At 34.8% G+C, this 24420-nt stretch overlaps 1 protein-coding gene across 8 annotated transcripts in view; it reads left to right on the top strand.

The window, feature by feature from the left end:
• Positions 1-24420, top strand: part of CAMTA1 (calmodulin binding transcription activator 1) — a 2249809-nt gene that overhangs the window by 2144396 nt on the left and 80993 nt on the right. For all 8 annotated transcript variants that reach the window (XM_073656516.1, XM_073656517.1, XM_073656515.1 and 5 more), the window contains one exon: positions 8582-8724. In XM_073656516.1, the coding sequence (XP_073512617.1) occupies positions 8582-8724 (143 nt within the window). The remainder of the gene's footprint in view (positions 1-8581; positions 8725-24420) is intronic.

Below are 24420 nucleotides of genomic sequence, written 5' to 3'. Positions count from 1 at the left end.
AACAATGATATGATAAGATATTTGCAGAGCTTAGTTTGCCAGAAGTAGCAGAGCTAAGGATGTAAGCTCATAGAGACAGATAGATAGATAAATAGATAGATCATTATGCAATATAGATAGATAGATTAGATAGATTATATTAGATAGAGAGATAATAGATAGACAGATCATTATGCAAGATAGATACATAGAGTACAGACCAAAAGTTTGGACACACTTTCTCATTTAAAGATTTTTCTGTATTTTCATGACTATGAAAATTGTACATTCACACTGAAGGCATCAAAACTATGAATTAACACATGTGGAATTATATACTTAACAAAAAAGTGTGAAACAACTGAAAATATGTCTTATATTCTAGGTTCTTCAAAGTAGCCACCTTTTGCTTTGATGACTGCTTTGCACACTCTTGGCATTCTCTTGATGAGCTTCAAGAGGTAGTCACCGGAAATGGTCTTCCAACAATCTTGAAGGAGTTCTCAGAGACGCTCAACACTTGTTGGCCCTTTTGCCTTCATTCTGCGGTTCAGCTCACCCCAAACCATCTCGATTGGGTTCAGGTCTGGTGACTGTGGAGGCCAGGTCATCTGGCGTCGCTCCCCATCACTCTCCTGCTTGGTCAAATAGCCCTTACACAGCCTGGAGGTGTGTTTAGGATCATTGTCCTGTTGAAAAATAAATGATGGTCCAACTAAACGCAAACCGGATGGAATAGCATGCCGCTGCAAGATGCTGTAGTAGCCATGCTGGTTCAGTATGCCTTCAATTTTGAATAAATCCCCAACAGTGTCACCAGCAAAGCACCCCCACACCATCACACCTCCTCCTCCATGCTTCACGGTGGGAACCAGGCATGTAGAGTCCATCCGTTCACCTTTTCTGCACCACACAAAGACACGGTTTTTGGAACCAAAGATCTCAAATTTGGACTCATCAGACCAAAGCACAGATTTCCACTGGTCTAATGTCCATTCCTTGTGTTCTTTAGCCCAAACAAGTCTCTTCTGCTTGTTGCCTGTCCTTAGCAGTGGTTTCCTAGCAGCTATTTTACCATGAAGGCCTGCTGCACAAAGTCTACTCTTAACAGTTATTGAAGAGATGTGTCTGCTGCTAGAACTCTGTGTGGCATTGACCTGGTCTCTAATCTGAGCTGCTGTTAACCTGCGATTTCTGAGGCTGGTGACTCGGATAAACTTATCCTCAGAAGCAGAGGTGACTCTTGGTCTTCATTTCCTGGGGCGGTCCTCATGTGAGCCAGTTTATTTGTAGCGCTTGATGTTTTTTGCAACTGCACTTGGGGACACTTTCAAAGTTTTCCCAATTTTTCGGACTGACTGACCTTCATTTCTTAAAGTAATGATGGCCAGTCGTTTTTCTTTACTTAGCTGCTTTTTTCTTGCCATAATACAAATTCTAACAGTCTATTCAGTAGGACTATCAGCTGTGTATCCACCAGACTTCTGCACAACACAACTGATGGTCCCAACCCCATTTATAAGACAAGAAATCCGACTTATTAAACCTGACAGGGCACACCTGTGAAGTGAAAACCATTTCCGGTGACTACCTCTTGAAGCTCATCAAGAGAATGCCAAGAGTGTGCAAAGCAGTCATCAAAGCAAAAGGTGGCTACTTTGAAGAACCAAGAATATAAGACATATTTTCAGTTGTTTCACACTTTTTTGTTAAGTATATAATTCCACATGTGTTAATTCATAGTTTTGATGCCTTCAGTGTGAATGTACAATTTTCATAGTCATGAAAATACAGAAAAATCTTTAAATGGGAAGGTGTGTCCAAACTTTTGGTCTGTACTGTAGATAGATAGAAAGATAGATAGATAGATAGATCATTATGCAATATATAGATAGATCATTATGCAATATATAGATAGATCTGGATGGGTGCAAGATGTGAGATCCTTGGAAAACCCCTTTCCAGAAATGCCTCCTGGAAAAGCAGCACTTATTAGAAATTCTAAAACAGTGAGAAATGATTAGCCCATTCTATATTTCAGCCTTGAAACCTGGAGCGCTTTATAGCTTGAAAAAACCTTAGCTTCCAGGTATGAAATGTTGCATGGGATAATAAAGCCCCCACTTATTTTTATGAAGTGCTGCCACTTTTGGGGATTTTGAGATGAATAGATGGATAGTTGTCAATGTTGAGTGGTTGTGACCAGCTGCCTACTGTAGATGAAAGCTTGGCTAACTATAAAAGTTTTCGCAGGACATATGTGTCTGGTAATTGATATGTCTTCTGGTCTCTGACATGGAATGTTAAATCAAATAGTTTTTCACACTTCAGAGTTTTATTTTTACACCAGTCACAAAGCCCCAAGATGGAAACTGCTGAGCGTTCCTTCCATGATGAGCTGCCAAAATCCAAAACAAAAACCTCTTATTATAGATGTTTGTTAAGATGGAAGAAACTGGGGGTATCTGCAACATGGACACGTCAGCATTTATACTGACAAGTGAGGGATGCGGGGTATATGGACACCTTTCAGGATCAGCTTCATGAGACAAAGGTTCTTGTAGACCTTTTTGATGGACCTGACCTATTTATGCATTACATGGTTGGTCATTCATTTGAATGGTGCTACGTTTTCCCTTTAGAGGGCTTGAAGAAAAAATATATAGTCAGACCTTGTTACTAGAATTGGTGGAAATCCATTCTCAAGACCCGGGTCCTTTGGCCTCGTCAATAATCTGTGATCTCTGAACAAGAATCATAAAAGCCAGCTGTTACTTGACGGCATCCGCGGGTCTTCTTTTGATTAAATGGTCTGGCGCGATATCATCATTGCAGTATAATGTACGGGACATCTCGACAGGATGGTTAATCAAAAGAAGAGCCACGGATGCCATCAGGTTGGGAACAGTTCTCACAGCTCCCGTGCTATGGCCACAGATTACTGTTGTGACCAATGGACTGGGTCGTGCGGATCCATTTGCACCAACTCTAAGGCTACCAAAAGTGATAAGAATCAGAGTAGAACAGAGAAACTATACACCCTGTAATGGGCTGTCTGCTATCTAAAAAGAGTTTTCTAGAGTTATTGGTCGGCATACTTGGGAGATATACATTTTTTGGATCAGAACATATTACCTGCATATGAAAGGTGGAAGAAGGGAGCCAATGAAAATAGGCAGAATCAGTCTCTGTCACTTTAAAAAGTTAAAGTAAAAATTCAAGTTTTTACATTGATTGGTCCTAAGGAGCGAAAGGAATTATATTGTAAGCCCCAATAGTAACAGGGACGGATTGTGATTTTGCCACACAACAACACAAAAATTTGCATGTGAATTAATTTTTTTTAGCTACAAAAACAGTTAAAACAGAAGATTCCATGTACGTTAAAAATCCTAATAAATTGCAGTGTAAGATATAAAGATTATAACCCCAGCAGTTTTCATGTGACTGGCATCCATGCACTTGGCAGCTTCCGTGCACCCGTTGTGGGGCAGAAATGTTTGGGTCTGACATAGGGATGTTGTGTGGAAAAGGGGCTGTTCGCTGTGATGTCAGTCAGATGTCAGATTCTGCAGCAGACGTGCTGTGCATGATAATTCAGCTGGAGGAGGAGGTGACATCATCTCCACTGCACCAGACTGCAGTATCAACACAACAAAGCCGCTCACAGAAATACAACTAGATGTGTGCACTGAGCCTCGCTTTATGGCCGCTCGCCCATCAATCTCTCAGATGGGTTCACTAGGAAGCGCCTAATGGGCCAATATCAGCATGTAAGCACTGGACATTAGTGAGCAAAGCTGACTTTTACACATGTAGCTGATATCATCTATTTGTTGATAGATTTTTACATTTTGTGGCATTTTGCACCTAAAATATTTTTCTGATCGTTCTATCAATATTATCATAACAAAAATGCATTCTATAGGTTCTCATTATAATCATGCTTCTGCAGTTCCCTTTTGTTAATTTTTCTTTAATTATGGTAATTAAGTACATTTTAATTATTTATTTTATAAATACATTTATTTTCTGTTTTTGGCCAATGTGCAGTGATAGTAAATGGAAATGAATGATTGCGCTATCACAGATTACTTTTCTTTAAGGGGCATTATGGCAGGAAGAAGTTAACACCTATCCGCAGGATAGGTGATAACTTTTAGATCAGTGAGGGTCCGTCTGCTAAAACCGGGGCAGTGCGCTTGCTCAATTGCCGCCCTATTAATTCATTCTATACGGGATTGCCAGAGCATTGTACTTGACTTTCTCCGGAAGTCCCCTAGGAAATGAATTAAGCGGTGGTTGAACATGGTCCTAACGGGGATAAAAGTGCCTTGTTTTATCCCCGTTAAAAAATGTGAAATGTGAAAAAATGCAAGAGCAATAGGGTCTTATAAAGAGCCGGCTCCAAGTTTTCGTGGGCCCTGGCGAAAGAGTCTCAGTGGGCCCCTTTAACACATACATGATTCATGATGCACAGATACGGTGGAGAAATATAGGTATACAACACAGGGCCCAGGCTGTCCCCTCATCCTTCACATATGCAGCCATGCATGCACACACACAGTACACAGACATGCACACAGTACGCAGACATGCACGCACACACAGTAGGCAGACATGCACACACAGTATGCAGACATGCACACATAGTATGCAGACATGCGCACAAACACACAGTACGCAGACATGCATACACACACAGTACGCAGACATGCTCGCACACACAGTACGCAGACATGCACGCACACAGTAGGCAGACATGCGCACACACACAGTACGCAGACATGCACGCACACAGTACGCAGACATGTGCACACATACACACATGTACATGGTACACAGATATGCGCACATACAATACGCATACACGCACATGTACAGATACGTAGACATACATACATATTTGAAAACAAATTCTTAAAAACGCATATAAAACAGACATAAATATATATACACAGTCATACACACTGACATACACAGACATTTACATCATACATGCACACACACATACACACACATTAGAAATATATTTAATATGGGGATTGGGGAAGCTGGGAACAAGCCTCACTCACTTGCCCCTGGTCCTGTCTCCAGTCCAGCTCCTCTGCCATGTGGCAGTGCAGGGCCGCCAGCGTGTCACAGACATGGGGCCCTGGACCATCAGAGGGGCCCACTCGTCGTCGGGGCCTGGACTGCTACCCCTCATCTGTGCAGGACTTCTGGCGGTGTTTGATTGCCGAGACTTCAGACATGGCAGCACACAGTGCACTGTGCGGCTGTGTCTGGTAGTAATGACGCGACATGGGCGACACACAAGCTCAATTAAAGGCGCCGTGTCACCCCTGCCGTGTCATTACTACCAGACACAGACATGCTGCCATGTCTGAAGTGCCGGCAATCAAGCAGCGCCAGTGGTCCTGGCTACACAGATGCCCCTCTGACGGTCCAAGGCCCCGGCATTTGCCCGGATACACCGGGTGCTGACGCCGGCCCTGGTGTTATACAATATAATAATTGGTGCAGAAGTATTAAAAACTGCTCACCTAGTAGGGTTGTGTGGGACACAACACCTATAAAGCCTGGAGTCCAGATGCTGCAGCTTCCTAGGGATATGTCAGAGATAGATGCTGGGAAAGGAAGTTGTTCTACGCTCTCTGGAGTCACGACAAACCATTAGTATGGATAAAAATGTAGGTTTATTGTCTATGCATTTCAGAGTTCATCGACTCCTTCCTCAGGACAACCATACCTCAGGTTACGTATGGTTGTCCTGTAGAAGGAATCGGTGAACTTCTGTCTTTTTACTGCTTGTTACAAAAAGTGAAATAGTGTCTTAACCCATCCAAATTGGAAAATGGAAAGTGCAGGCATGTCTGTAAGGCTACCTAAATGCTGTATGCCTTAGGGCTCATGCAGATGATCATTTTAATCAGACGAGTGCTATCTATGGTTTTGACAGATGGCACTCATACCCCTGTTATGCTGTGGGGCTATGTACCAAGTGCTCCAAGGAAAAACAACACAGCATGCACAATTTGCCTCTGAGAATCGGATGATACTCGCCCATTCATGTCTGTGGGTCGGTAAAAAAAATTTCACTGACTGACATAATGGAGAAAGTGGAAAAACTGTTTTTTTTTTCTCTCCACCTCCAAAAAAATCGGATCCCACTCTGACCACACTCTGATCAAACTTTGATCAGAGTGTGATTGGCACAATTGGACCGATTTTCTCGGATGGAGAGACAATGGTTGTCTGTACCTGCCCTTACTCAAAGAATGGTGCCATATGTGAAATATTATCACTTGTTTTCATGGTTTGTGCTCTCGTCATCAAAGTATGAGCCAATGCAAGTTACATCCAAACTAACTTTCCTGGATACATCTCCAAAATCTCTATGTCCTCAAGCACGTCTTTCACAGTGCCTACAAAATACAACACACTTATGTGCTCCACGGGTCTGCACTGATCTTTGCTCCTATAAGGCCGCCCTCACAAGTGCGTATAAAACCGATACCGGAAAAATCAGTATTAGTGTCATCAGTGTTTTGGATCAGTGTCATCAGTTTGTCATCAGTGTTTTTTCCAGTATGGCAAAAATAAAAGAAATTACAAAGCTTCTCTTATACTTTGTAATATTAAACACGTACAGCACACAGATGGCACACTGATGCTTTACCCGGGCCCATAGACTTATATTGGGTCTAGTGTTGAGCGAGTATGTTCTGTTCCGAGTATGCTCGGCCCGGGCTCCGAGTATTTACAGCTGCTCGGTGATAAGGTTAAATCGCTCCCGTGTGCATGATTTGCAATTGTTTGACAGTTTTATTACATGTGAGGAATGTGTAAGAAATAGACATTCCTCCCATGTAATAAAACTGTCAAACAGTTGCAAATCATGCACACGGGAGTGATTCAACCATATCACCGAGCAGCTGTAAATACTCGGAGCTCGGCCCGAGCATACTCGGCGAAAGGGTTAATAGAACATACTCGCTCAACACTAATTGGGTCTTGTCATCCGTGCTGCCGGTTAAAAAAGGACATGTCTCCGAGTGGTTTACATGGACACAAAATTTGTGTAAAAACATGTGCACAGCAGCATAGATCAGAATGGGTATATGTGGCATCCGTCAAAAAACGGATTCCATGTGTACTGCAAACATAGGCATGTGAAGGGGGCCTAACACGAAGTTGTGTCCCAGAAAAGTGTCAGAAACCAGGATTTGCCCACTGAATCCTGGACACCTGTTTGGCATGAGGTTGTGTAGTCAGGAATTGCAGGTGACTCCATTTAGTACCTCTTTGGAGAAATACACAGTGCCATCTGAAACGGGAAGTATGGCCTGTATGGACATGGATAGATTCACCTATATAGAGAAATGCACAGTATCACCTGTATAGAGAAATGCATAGTATCACCGATACACAGAAATGCACAGTATCACCTGTATAGAGAAATGCACAGTATCACCGATACACAGAAATGCACAGTATCACCTGTATAGAGAAATGCACAGTATTACCGGTACAGAGAAATGCACAGTATCACCTGAATAGAGAAATGCACAGTATCACCTGTATAGAGAAATGCACAGTATCACCTGAATAGAGAAATGCACAGTATCACGTGTATAGAGAAATGCACAGTATCACCTGAATAGAGAAATGCACAGTATCACGTGTATAGAGAAATGCACAGTATCACCTGTATAGAGAAATGCACAGTATCACCTGAATAGAGAAATGCACAGTATCACGTGTATAGAGAAATACACAGTATCACCTGAATAGAGAAATGCACAGTATCACGTGTATAGAGAAATGCACAGTATCACCTGAATAGAGAAATGCACAGTATCACGTGTATAGAGAAATGCACAGTATCACCTGAATAGAGAAATGCACAGTATCACGTGTATAGAGAAATGCACAGTATCACCTGAATATAGAAATGCACAGTATCATCTATGATTGTAGAATATTTGGTAGATGAAAACCAGCTGTTCCTATTTGGATTCTCCGTATCTGATGTTATCCTTACAGTACAATTTCCTAACATGTATGTCATATATTATTGCACATGTTATTTTCCAGAATGTGCACAGTGTCCTATTCCTGATACCTGTTTTTATTGTGTATGTATCGGCAGATATACGGTACAGCGTTCCAGGTCCTGCATTTTGGGTGTTATTCAATGTATCTGTTCTGTTACATGTACGATCAAGTGTTCGGTATCACAATCCAGTAGTATCTCATTTGTCCTGTTCCTGTTTACTAGAGATCTCCGGTCTTATTCTACATACTCTATATGGATAGGTGCTCAGTACCACTTCATCTGTCTTCAATTCTAGAGGTCAATATATTTTCTTATTGAATGTACTGTATATTGATATATGTACGACCACGCTTCTTTTCTCCTATATGCTAGAGATCAATATCTGTTCATATTTTAAATGGATTACTATTGCTTCAGCAACGTTATATGGTAACATGTTTGCAGAATAAAACAATCTTTTTTTCCTGCTGCATTCCCCTTTTAAAACAATAAAACACACGAGGGACACGTAACAATTGTACTGTCTCTCACTGTCTCTAGATAACCAGTTTAGAATGTCGATTCTGGAACGTCTGGAGCAGATGGAGAGGAGAATGGCTGAGATGACGGGATCCCAGCAGCACAAGCAAAGTGTGGGAGGAGGCAATGGAGGCGGCGCTAACAGTGGGGGGAGCCAAGCACAGGTGCAATGCTTATAATATAAAGTATATTGTAATAATATTAAACCTGAAAACAGAGCAAAAATTATAATCTCTACAATCTTTGTGTTGACTATTGTTATAAAATCTAATACCCCCTGTGAAAAATTAGACATGTATTACAATATTGCCCCTATGTGCAAGAATATAACTACTGTAATGCTGCTCCCTTGTACAAGAATATAACTACTGTAATACTGCCCCTATGTACAAGAATATAACTACTATAATACTGCTCCTATGTACAAGAATATAACTACTATAATACTGCCCTCTATGTACAAGAATATAACTACTATAATACTGCCCCCTATGTGCAAGAATATAACTAATATAATACTGCTCCTATGTTTAAGAATATAACTACTATAATACTGCCTCCTATGTATAAGAATATACTATAATACTGCCTCCTATGCACAAGAATATAACTACTATAGTACTGATCCTATGTGCAAGAATATAACTACTATAATACTGCCTCCTATGTACAAGAATATAACTACTATAATACTGCCTCCTATGTACAAGAATATAACTACTATAATACTGCCTTATGTACAAGAATATAACTACTATAATACTGCCCCTATGTACAAGAATATAACTACTATAATACTGTCTCCTATGTACAAGAATATAACTACTATAATACTGTCCCTATTTACAAGAATATAACTACTATAATACTGCCCCTATGTACAGGAATATAACTACTATAGTACTGATCTCATGTACAAAAATATAACTACTATAGTAATGCCCCCTATGTACAATAATATAACTACTATAATACTGCCTCCTATGTACAAGAATATAACTACTATAATGCTGCCTTATGCACAAGAATATAAGTACTATAATACTGCCCCTATGTACAAGAATATAACTACTTTAATGCTGCCCCATGTACAAGAATATAACTACTATAATACTGCCCCCATGTACAAGAATATAACTACTATAATACTGCCTCCTATGTACAAGAATATAACTACTATAATACTGCCCCTATGTACAAGAATATAACTACTATAATACTGCTCCTATGTACAAGAATATAACTACTATAGTACTGATCTCATGTACAAAAATATAACTACTATAGTAATGCCCCCTATGTACAATAATATAACTACTATAATACTGCCTCCTATGTACAAGAATATAACTACTATAATGCTGCCTTATGCACAAGAATATAAGTACTATAATACTGCCCCTATGTACAAGAATATAACTACTTTAATGCTGCCCCATGTACAAGAATATAACTACTATAATACTGCCCCCATGTACAAGAATATAACTACTATAATACTGCCTCCTATGTACAAGAATATAACTACTATAATACTGCCCCTATGTACAAGAATATAACTACTATAATACTGCTCCTATGTACAAGAATATAACTACTATAGTACTGATCCCATGTACAAGAATATAACTACTATAATACTGCCTCCTATGTACAAGAATATAACTACTATAATACTGCCTCCTATGTACAAGAATATAACTACTATAATACTGCTCCTATGTACAAGAATATAGCTACTATAATACTGTCTTATGTACAAGAATATAACTACTATAATACTGCCCCTATGTACAAGAATATAACTACTATAATACTGTCTCCTATGTACAAGAATATAACTACTATAATACTGTCCCTATTTACAAGAATATAACTACTATAATACTGCCCCTATGTACAGGAATATAACTACTATAGTACTGATCTCATGTACAAGAATATAACTACTATAGTACTGCCCCCTATGTACAATAATATAACTACTATAATACTGCCTCCTATGTACAAGAATATAACTACTATAATACTGCCTTATGCACAAGAATATAAGTACTATAATACTGCCCCTATGTACAAGAATATAACTACTTTAATGCTGCCCCATGTAAAAGAATATAACTGCTATAATACTGCCCCCATGTACAAGAATATAACTACTATAATACTGCCTCCTATGTACAAGAATATAACTACTATAATACTGCCCCTATGTACAAGAATATAACTACTATAATACTGCTCCTATGTACAAGAATATAACTACTATAGTACTGATCCCATGTACAAGAATATAACTACTATAATACTGCCTCCTATGTACAAGAATATAGCTACTATAATACTGCCTCCTATGTACAAGAATATAACTACTATAATACTGCCTTATGTACAAGAATATAACTATTAAAATACTGCCCCTATGTACAAGAATATAACTACTATAATAATGCCCCTATGTACAAGAATATAACTACTATAATGCTGCACCTATTTACAAGAATATAACTACTATAATACTGCCTCCTATGTACAAGAATATAACTATTATAATACTGCCCCTATGTACAAGAATATAACTACTATAATACTGCCTTCTATGTAAAAGAATATAACTACTATAATACTGCCCCCATGTACAAGAATATAACTACTATAATACTGCTCCGATGTACAGGAATATAACTGCTATAGTACTGATCGCATGTACAAGAATATAACTACTATAGTACTGCCCCCTATGTTCAAGAATATAACTACTATAATACTGCCCCTATGTACAAGAATATAACTACTATAATACTGCCCCCTATGTACAAGAATATAACTACTATAATACTGCCTCCTATGTACAAGAATATAACTACTGTAATACTGCCCCCTATGTACAAGAATATAACTACTATAATACTGCCTCCTATGTACAAGAATATAACTACTATAATACTGCCCCTTTGTAAAAAATATAACTACTATAATACAGCCCATATGTACAAGAACATAACTACTATAATACTGCCTCCTATGCACAAGAATATAACTACTATAGTACTGATCCTATCTACAAGAATATAACTATTATAATTCTGCCTCCTATGTACAAGAATATAACTACTATAATACTGCCTCCTCTGTAAAAGAATATAACTACTATAATACTGCCTTATATACAGGAATATAATTACTATAATACTGCCCCTATTTACAATAATATAACTACTATAATACTGCCCCTATGTACAAGAATAGAACTACTATAATTCTGCCCCTATTTACAATAATATAACTACTATAATGCTGCCTCCTATGTTCAAGAATATAACTACTATAATACTGCCCCCTATGTACAAGAAGATAACTACTATAATACTGCCCCCTATGTACAAGAATATAACTACTATAATACTGCCCCTATGTACAAGAATATAACTGCTATAATACTGCCCCTATGTACAAGAATATAACTACTAGAATACTCCTCCTATGTGCAAGAATATAACTACTATAATACTGCCCCCTATGTACAAGAATATAACTACTATAATACTGCTCCTATGTACAAGAATATAGCTAGTATAATACTGCCTTATGTACAAGAATATAACTACTATAATACTGCCCATATGTACAAGAATATAACTACTATAATACTGTCTCCTATGTACAAGAATATAACTACTATAATACTGTCCCTATTTACAAGAATATAACTACTATAATACTGCCCCTATTTACAAGAATATAACTACTATAATACTGCCCCTATGTACAAGAATATAACTACTTTAATGCTGCCCCATGTACAAGAATATAACTGCTATAATACTGCCCCCATGTACAAGAATATAACTACTATAATACTGCCTCCTATGTACAAGAATATAACGACTATAATACTGCCCCCATGTACAAGAATATAACTACTATAATACTGCTCCTATGTACAAGAATATAACTACTATAGTACTGATCCCATGTACAAGAATATAACTACTATAATACTGCCTCCTATATGCAAGAATATAGCTGCTATAATACTGCCTCCTATGTACAAGAATATAACTACTATAATACTGCCTTATGTACAAGAATATAACTACTAAAATACTGCCCCTATGTACAAGAATATAACTACTATAATAATGCCCCTTTGTACAAGAATATAAATACTATAATGCTGCGCCTATTTACAAGAATATAACTACTGTAATACTGCCTCCTATCTACAAGAATATAACTATTATAATACTGCCCCTATGTACAAGAATATAACTACTATAATACTGCCTTCTATGTAAAAGAATATAACTACTATAATACTGCCCCCATGTACAAGAATATAACTACTATAATACTGCTCCGATGTACAGGAATATAACTACTATAGTACTGATCCCATGTATAAGAATATAACTACTATAGTACTGCCCCCTATGTACAAGAATATAACTACTATAAAACTGCCCCTATGTACAAGAATATAACTACTATAATACTGCCCCTATGTACAAGAATATAACTACTATAATACTGCCTCCTATGTACAAGAATATAACTACTATAATACTGCTCCTATGTACAAGAATATAGCTACTATAATACTGCCTTATGTACAAGAATATAACTACTATAATACTGCCCCTATGTACAAGAATATAACTACTATAATACTGTCTCCTATGTACAAGAATATAACTACTATAATACTGTCCCTATTTACAAGAATATAACTACTATAATACTGCCCCTATGTACAGGAATATAACTACTATAGTACTGATCTCATGTACAAGAATATAACTACTACAATACTGCCTCCTATGTACAAGAATATACCTACTATAATACTGCCTTATGCACAAGAATATAAGTACTATAATACTGCCCCTATGTACAAGAATATAACTACTATAATACTGCTCCTATGTACAAGAATATAACTACTATAGTACTGATCCCATGTACAAGAATATAACTACTATAATACTGCCTCCTATGTGCAAGAATATAGCTGATATAATACTGCCTCCTATGTACAAGAATATAACTACTATAATACTGCCTTATGTACAAGAATATAACTACTAAAATACTGCCCCTATGTACAAGAATATAACTACTATAATAATGCCCCTTTGTACAAGAATATAACTACTATAATGCTGCGCCTATTTACAAGAATATAACTACTATAATACTGCCTCCTATCTACAAGAATATAGCTATTATAATACTGCCCCTATGTACAAGAATATAACTACTATAATACTGCCTTCTATGTAAAAGAATATGACTACTATAATACTGCCCCCATGTACAAGAATATAACTACTATAATACTGCTCCGATGTACAGGAATATAACTACTATAGTACTGATCCCATGTACAAGAATATAACTACTATAGTACTGCCCCCTATGTATAAGAATATAACTACTATAATACTGCCCCTATGTACAAGAATATAACTACTATAATACTGCCCCTATGTACAAGAATATAACTACTATAATACTGCTCCTATGTACAAGAATATAACTACTATAATACTGCTGCTATGTATAAGAATATAACTACTATAATACTGAACCTATGAGCAAGAATATAACTGCTATAATACTGCCCCCATGTACAAGAATATAACTACTATAATACTGCCTCCTATGTACAAGAATATAACTACTATAATACTGCCCCCATGTACAAGAAAATAGCTACTATAATACTGCTCCTATGTACAAGAATATAACTACTATAGTACTGATCCCATGTACAAGAATATAACTACTATAATACTGCCTCCTATGTGCAAGAATATAGCTGCTATAATACTGTCTCCTATGTACAAGAATATAACTACTATAATACTGCCTTATGTACAAGAATATAACTACTAAAATACTGCCCCTATGTACAAGAATATAACTACTATAATAATGCCCCTTTGTACAAGAATATAACTACTATAATGCTGCGCCTATTTACAAGAATATAACTACTATAATACTGCCTCCTATCTACAAGAATATAACTATTATAATACTGCCCCTATGTACAAGAATATAACTACTATAATACTGCCTTCTATGTAAAAGAATATGACTACTATAATACTGCCCCCATGTACAAGAATATAACTACTATAATACTGCTCCGATGTACAGGAATATAACTACTATAATACTGCCCCTATGTACAAGATTATAACTACTATAATACTGCCCCTATGTACAAGAATATAACTACTATAATACTGCCTCCTATGTACAAGAATATAACTACTATAATACTGCCCCTATGTACAAGAATATAACTACTATAATACTGCCTCCTATGTACAAGAATATAACTACTATAATACTGCCCCTTTGTACAAAATATAACTACTATAATACAGCCCATATGTACAAGAACATAACTACTATAATACTGCCTCCTATGCACAAGAATATAACTACTATAGTACTGATCCTATGTACAAGAATATAACTACTATAATTCTGCCTCCTCTGTAAAAGAATATAACTACTATAATTCTGCCTTATATACAGGAATATAACTACTATAATACTGCCCCTATTTACAATAATATAACTACTATAATACTGCCCCTATGTACAAGAATAGAACTACTATAGTACTGCCCCTATTTACAATAATATAACTACTATAATACTGCCCCTATGTACAAGAATATAACTACTATAATACTGCCCCCTATGTACAAGAATATAACTACTATAATACTGCCTCCTATGTACAAGAATATAACTACTGTAATACTGCCCCCTATGTACAAGAATATAACTACTATAATACTGCCTCCTATGTACAAGAATATAACTACTATAATACTGCCCCTTTGTAAAAAATATAACTACTATAATACAGCCCATATGTACAAGAACATAACTACTATAATACTGCCTCCTATGCACAAGAATATAACTACTATAGTACTGATCCTATCTACAAGAATATAACTATTATAATTCTGCCTCCTATGTACAAGAATATAACTACTATAATACTGCCTCCTCTGTAAAAGAATATAACTACTATAATACTGCCTTATATACAGGAATATAATTACTATAATACTGCCCCTATTTACAATAATATAACTACTATAATACTGCCCCTATGTACAAGAATAGAACTACTATAATTCTGCCCCTATTTACAATAATATAACTACTATAATGCTGCCTCCTATGTTCAAGAATATAACTACTATAATACTGCCCCCTATGTACAAGAAGATAACTACTATAATACTGCCCCCTATGTACAAGAATATAACTACTATAATACTGCCCCTATGTACAAGAATATAACTGCTATAATACTGCCCCTATGTACAAGAATATAACTACTAGAATACTCCTCCTATGTGCAAGAATATAACTACTATAATACTGCCCCCTATGTACAAGAATATAACTACTATAATACTGCTCCTATGTACAAGAATATAGCTAGTATAATACTGCCTTATGTACAAGAATATAACTACTATAATACTGCCCATATGTACAAGAATATAACTACTATAATACTGTCTCCTATGTACAAGAATATAACTACTATAATACTGTCACTATTTACAAGAATATAACTACTATAATACTGCCCCTATTTACAAGAATATAACTACTATAATACTGCCCCTATGTACAAGAATATAACTACTTTAATGCTGCCCCATGTACAAGAATATAACTGCTATAATACTGCCCCCATGTACAAGAATATAACTACTATAATACTGCCTCCTATGTACAAGAATATAACGACTATAATACTGCCCCCATGTACAAGAATATAACTACTATAATACTGCTCCTATGTACAAGAATATAACTACTATAGTACTGATCCCATGTACAAGAATATAACTACTATAATACTGCCTCCTATATGCAAGAATATAGCTGCTATAATACTGCCTCCTATGTACAAGAATATAACTACTATAATACTGCCTTATGTACAAGAATATAACTACTAAAATACTGCCCCTATGTACAAGAATATAACTACTATAATAATGCCCCTTTGTACAAGAATATAAATACTATAATGCTGCGCCTATTTACAAGAATATAACTACTATAATACTGCCTCCTATCTACAAGAATATAACTATTATAATACTGCCCCTATGTACAAGAATATAACTACTATAATACTGCCTTCTATGTAAAAGAATATAACTACTATAATACTGCCCCCATGTACAAGAATATAACTACTATAATACTGCTCCGATGTACAGGAATATAACTACTATAGTACTGATCCCATGTATAAGAATATAACTACTATAGTACTGCCCCCTATGTACAAGAATATAACTACTATAAAACTGCCCCTATGTACAAGAATATAACTACTATAATACTGCCCCTATGTACAAGAATATAACTACTATAATACTGCCTCCTATGTACAAGAATATAACTACTATAATACTGCTCCTATGTACAAGAATATAGCTACTATAATACTGCCTTATGTACAAGAATATAACTACTATAATACTGCCCCTATGTACAAGAATATAACTACTATAATACTGTCTCCTATGTACAAGAATATAACTACTATAATACTGTCCCTATTTACAAGAATATAACTACTATAATACTGCCCCTATGTACAGGAATATAACTACTATAGTACTGATCTCATGTACAAGAATATAACTACTACAATACTGCCTCCTATGTACAAGAATATACCTACTATAATACTGCCTTATGCACAAGAATATAAGTACTATAATACTGCCCCTATGTACAAGAATATAACTACTATAATACTGCTCCTATGTACAAGAATATAACTACTATAGTACTGATCCCATGTACAAGAATATAACTACTATAATACTGCCTCCTATGTGCAAGAATATAGCTGATATAATACTGCCTCCTATGTACAAGAATATAACTACTATAATACTGCCTTATGTACAAGAATATAACTACTAAAATACTGCCCCTATGTACAAGAATATAACTACTATAATAATGCCCCTTTGTACAAGAATATAACTACTATAATGCTGCGCCTATTTACAAGAATATAACTACTATAATACTGCCTCCTATCTACAAGAATATAGCTATTATAATACTGCCCCTATGTACAAGAATATAACTACTATAATACTGCCTTCTATGTAAAAGAATATGACTACTATAATACTGCCCCCATGTACAAGAATATAACTACTATAATACTGCTCCGATGTACAGGAATATAACTACTATAGTACTGATCCCATGTACAAGAATATAACTACTATAGTACTGCCCCCTATGTACAAGAATATAACTACTATAATACTGCCCCTATGTACAAGAATATAACTACTATAATACTGCCCCTATGTACAAGAATATAACTACTATAATACTGCTCCTATGTACAAGAATATAACTACTATAATACTGCTGCTATGTATAAGAATATAACTACTATAATACTGAACCTATGTGCAAGAATATAACTGCTATAATACTGCCCCCATGTACAAGAATATAACTACTATAATACTGCCTCCTATGTACAAGAATATAACTACTATAATACTGCCCCCATGTACAAGAAAATAGCTACTATAATACTGCTCCTATGTACAAGAATATAACTACTATAGTACTGATCCCATGTACAAGAATATAACTACTATAATACTGCCTCCTATGTGCAAGAATATAGCTGCTATAATACTGCCTCCTATGTACAAGAATATAACTACTATAATACTGCCTTATGTACAAGAATATAACTACTAAAATACTGCCCCTATGTACAAGAATATAACTACTATAATAATGCCCCTTTGTACAAGAATATAACTACTATAATGCTGCGCCTATTTACAAGAATATAACTACTATAATACTGCCTCCTATCTACAAGAATATAACTATTATAATACTGCCCCTATGTACAAGAATATAACTACTATAATACTGCCTTCTATGTAAAAGAATATGACTACTATAATACTGCCCCCATGTACAAGAATATAACTACTATAATACTGCTCCGATGTACAGGAATATAACTACTATAATACTGCCCCTATGTACAAGATTATAACTACTATAATACTGCCCCTATGTACAAGAATATAACTACTATAATACTGCCTCCTATGTACAAGAATATAACTACTATAATACTGCCCCTATGTACAAGAATATAACTACTATAATACTGCCTCCTATGTACAAGAATATAACTACTATAATACTGCCCCTTTGTACAAAATATAACTACTATAATACAGCCCATATGTACAAGAACATAACTACTATAATACTGCCTCCTATGCACAAGAATATAACTACTATAGTACTGATCCTATGTACAAGAATATAACTACTATAATTCTGCCTCCTCTGTAAAAGAATATAACTACTATAATTCTGCCTTATATACAGGAATATAACTACTATAATACTGCCCCTATTTACAATAATATAACTATTATAATACTGCCCCTATGTACAAGAATAGAACTACTATAGTACTGCCCCTATTTACAATAATATAACTACTATAATACTGCCTCCTATGTTCAAGAATATAACTACTATAATACTGCCCCCTATGTACAAGAATATAACTACTATAATACTGCTCCTATGTACAAGAATATAACTACTATAATACTGCCCTCTATGTACAAGAATATAACTACTATAATACTGCCTTATATTCAAGAATATAGCTAGTAGAATACTGCTCCCTATGTACAAAATATAGCTACTATAATACTGCCTCCTATGTACAAGTATATAACTACTATAGTACTGCTCCTATGTACAGGAATATAACTACTATAATACTGCTTCCTATGTACAAGAATATAACTACTATAATACTGCCCATATGTACAAGAATATAACTGCTATAATACTGCCTCCTATGTACAAGAATATAACTACTATAATACTGCCTCTTATGTACAAGCATATAACTACTATAATACTGCCTCCTATGTACAAGAATATAACTACTATAATACTGCCCCTATGTACAAGAATATAACTACTATAATACTGCCTCCTATGTACAAGAATATAACTACTATAATACTGCTCCTATGTACAAGAATATAACTACTATAATACTGCCTTATGTACAAGAATATAACTACTATAATACTGCCCCTATGTACAAGAATATAACTACTATAATACTGTCTCCTATGTACAAGAATATAACTACTATAATACTGCCCCTTTTTACAAGAATATAACTACTATAACACTGCCCTTATGTACAAGAATATAACTACTATAATACTGCCTCCTATGTACAAGAATATAACTACTATAATACTGCCTTATGTACAAGAATATAACTACTATAATAAGGCCACTATGTGCAAGAATATAACTACTTTAATGCTGCCCCATGTACAAGAATATAACTACTATAATACTGCCCCCATGTACAAGAATATAACTACTATAATACTGCTCCTATGTACAAGAATATAACTACTATAGTACTGATCCCATGTACAAGAATATAACTACTATAATACTGCCTCCTATGTACAAGAATATAGCTACTATAGTACTGCCTCCTATGTACAAGAATATAACTACTATAATACTGCTCCTATGTACAAGAATATAACTACTATAATACTGCCTCCTATGTACAAGAATATAGCTACTATAGTACTGCCTCCTATGTACAAGAATATAACTACTATAATACTGCTCCTATGTACAAGAATATAACTACTATAATACTGCCTCCTATGTAGAAGAATATAGCTACTATAGTACTGCCTCCTATGTACAAGAATATAACTACTATAATACTGCTGCTATGTATAAGAATATAACTAATATAGTACTGATCCCATGAACAAGAATATAATTACTATAATACTGCCCCTATGTACAAGAATATAATTACTATAATGCTGCTCCTATGTACAAGAATATAATTACTATAATACTGCCCCTATTTACAAGAATATAACTACTATAATACTGCCTCCTATGTACAAGAATATAACTACTATAATACTGCCTTCTATGTAAAAGAATATAACTACTATAATACTGCCTCCTATGTGCAAGAATATAACTACTATAATACTGCCTTATGTACAAGAATATAACTACTATAATACTGCCCCTATGTACAAGAATATAACTACTATAATACTGTCTCCTATGTACAAGAATATAACTACTATAATACTGTCCCTATTTACAAGAATATAACTACTATAATACTGCCCCTATGTACAGGAATATAACTACTATAGTACTGATCTCATGTACAAAAATATAACTACTATAGTAATGCCCCCTATGTACAATAATATAACTACTATAATACTGCCTCCTATGTACAAGAATATAACTACTATAATGCTGCCTTATGCACAAGAATATAAGTACTATAATACTGCCCCTATGTACAAGAATATAACTACTTTAATGCTGCCCCATGTACAAGAATATAACTACTATAATACTGCCCCCATGTACAAGAATATAACTACTATAATACTGCCTCCTATGTACAAGAATATAACTACTATAATACTGCCCCTATGTACAAGAATATAACTACTATAATACTGCTCCTATGTACAAGAATATAACTACTATAGTACTGATCTCATGTACAAAAATATAACTACTATAGTAATGCCCCCTATGTACAATAATATAACTACTATAATACTGCCTCCTATGTACAAGAATATAACTACTATAATGCTGCCTTATGCACAAGAATATAAGTACTATAATACTGCCCCTATGTACAAGAATATAACTACTTTAATGCTGCCCCATGTACAAGAATATAACTACTATAATACTGCCCCCATGTACAAGAATATAACTACTATAATACTGCCTCCTATGTACAAGAATATAACTACTATAATACTGCCCCTATGTACAAGAATATAACTACTATAATACTGCTCCTATGTACAAGAATATAACTACTATAGTACTGATCCCATGTACAAGAATATAACTACTATAATACTGCCTCCTATGTACAAGAATATAACTACTATAATACTGCCTCCTATGTACAAGAATATAACTACTATAATACTGCTCCTATGTACAAGAATATAGCTACTATAATACTGTCTTATGTACAAGAATATAACTACTATAATACTGCCCCTATGTACAAGAATATAACTACTATAATACTGTCTCCTATGTACAAGAATATAACTACTATAATACTGTCCCTATTTACAAGAATATAACTACTATAATACTGCCCCTATGTACAGAAATATAACTACTATAGTACTGATCTCATGTACAAGAATGTAACTACTATAGTACTGCCCCCTATGTACAATAATATAACTACTATAATACTGCCTCCTATGTACAAGAATATAACTACTATAATACTGCCTTATGCACAAGAATATAAGTACTATAATACTGCCCCTATGTACAAGAATATAACTACTTTAATGCTGCCCCATGTACAAGAATATAACTGCTATAATACTGCCCCCATGTACAAGAATATAACTACTATAATACTGCCTCCTATGTACAAGAATATAACTACTATAATACTGCCCCCATGTACAAGAATATAACTACTATAATACTGCTCCTATGTACAAGAATATAACTACTATAGTACTGATCCCATGTACAAGAATATAACTACTATAATACTGCCTCCTATGTACAAGAATATAGCTACTATAATACTGCCTCCTATGTACAAGAATATAACTACTATAATACTGCCTTATGTACAAGAATATAACTATTAAAATACTGCCCCTATGTACAAGAATATAACTACTATAATAATGCTCCTATGTACAAGAATATAACTACTATAATGCTGCACCTATTTACAAGAATATAACTACTATAATACTGCCTCCTATGTACAAGAATATAACTATTATAATACTGCCCCTATGTACAAGAATATAACTACTATAATACTGCCTTCTATGTAAAAGAATATAACTACTATAATACTGCCCCCATGTACAAGAATATAACTACTATAATACTGCTCCGATGTACAGGAATATAACTGCTATAGTACTGATCGCATGTACAAGAATATAACTACTATAGTACTGCCCCCTATGTTCAAGAATATAACTACTATAATACTGCCCCTATGTACAAGAATATAACTACTATAATACTGCCCCCTATGTACAAGAATATAACTACTATAATACTGCCTCCTATGTACAAGAATATAACTACTGTAATACTGCCCCCTATGTACAAGAATATAACTACTATAATACTGCCTCCTATGTACAAGAATATAACTACTATAATACTGCCCCTTTGTAAAAAATATAACTACTATAATACAGCCCATATGTACAAGAACATAACTACTATAATACTGCCTCCTATGCACAAGAATATAACTACTATAGTACTGATCCTATCTACAAGAATATAACTATTATAATTCTGCCTCCTATGTACAAGAATATAACTACTATAATACTGCCTCCTCTGTAAAAGAATATAACTACTATAATACTGCCTTATATACAGGAATATAATTACTATAATACTGCCCCTATTTACAATAATATAACTACTGTAATACTGCCCCTATGTACAAGAATAGAACTACTATAATTCTGCCCCTATTTACAATAATATAACTACTATAATGCTGCCTCCTATGTTCAAGAATATAACTACTATAATACTGCCCCCTATGTACAAGAAGATAACTACTATAATACTGCCCCCTATGTACAAGAATATAACTACTATAATACTGCCCCTATGTACAAGAATATAACTGCTATAATACTGCCCCTATGTACAAGAATATAACTACTAGAATACTCCTCCTATGTGCAAGAATATAACTACTATAATACTGCCCCCTATGTACAAGAATATAACTACTATAATACTGCTCCTATGTACAAGAATATAGCTAGTATAATACTGCCTTATGTACAAGAATATAACTACTATAATACTGCCCATATGTACAAGAATATAACTACTATAATACTGTCTCCTATGTACAAGAATATAACTACTATAATACTGTCACTATTTACAAGAATATAACTACTATAATACTGCCCCTATTTACAAGAATATAACTACTATAATACTGCCCCTATGTACAAGAATATAACTACTTTAATGCTGCCCCATGTACAAGAATATAACTGCTATAATACTGCCCCCATGTACAAGAATATAACTACTATAATACTGCCTCCTATGTACAAGAATATAACGACTATAATACTGCCCCCATGTACAAGAATATAACTACTATAAATCTGCTCCTATGTACAAGAATATAACTACTATAGTACTGATCCCATGTACAAGAATATAACTACTATAATACTGCCTCCTATATGCAAGAATATAGCTGCTATAATACTGCCTCCTATGTACAAGAATATAACTACTATAATACTGCCTTATGTACAAGAATATAACTACTAAAATACTGCCCCTATGTACAAGAATATAACTACTATAATAATGCCCCTTTGTACAAGAATATAAATACTATAATGCTGCGCCTATTTACAAGAATATAACTACTATAATACTGCCTCCTATCTACAAGAATATAACTATTATAATACTGCCCCTATGTACAAGAATATAACTACTATAATACTGCCTTCTATGTAAAAGAATATAACTACTATAATACTGCCCCCATGTACAAGAATATAACTACTATAATACTGCTCCGATGTACAGGAATATAACTACTATAGTACTGATCCCATGTATAAGAATATAACTACTATAGTACTGCCCCCTATGTACAAGAATAT

Source organism: Phyllobates terribilis, unplaced genomic scaffold, assembly GCF_046119375.1.
Source record: "Phyllobates terribilis strain yellow unplaced genomic scaffold, ASM4611937v1 Scaffold_12__6_contigs__length_324123572, whole genome shotgun sequence".
NCBI classification, from domain to species: Eukaryota; Metazoa; Chordata; class Amphibia; order Anura; family Dendrobatidae; genus Phyllobates; species Phyllobates terribilis.
Note: the sequence above shows the minus strand (reverse complement) of the source record. Positions and strands in the feature narration are given on the sequence as shown.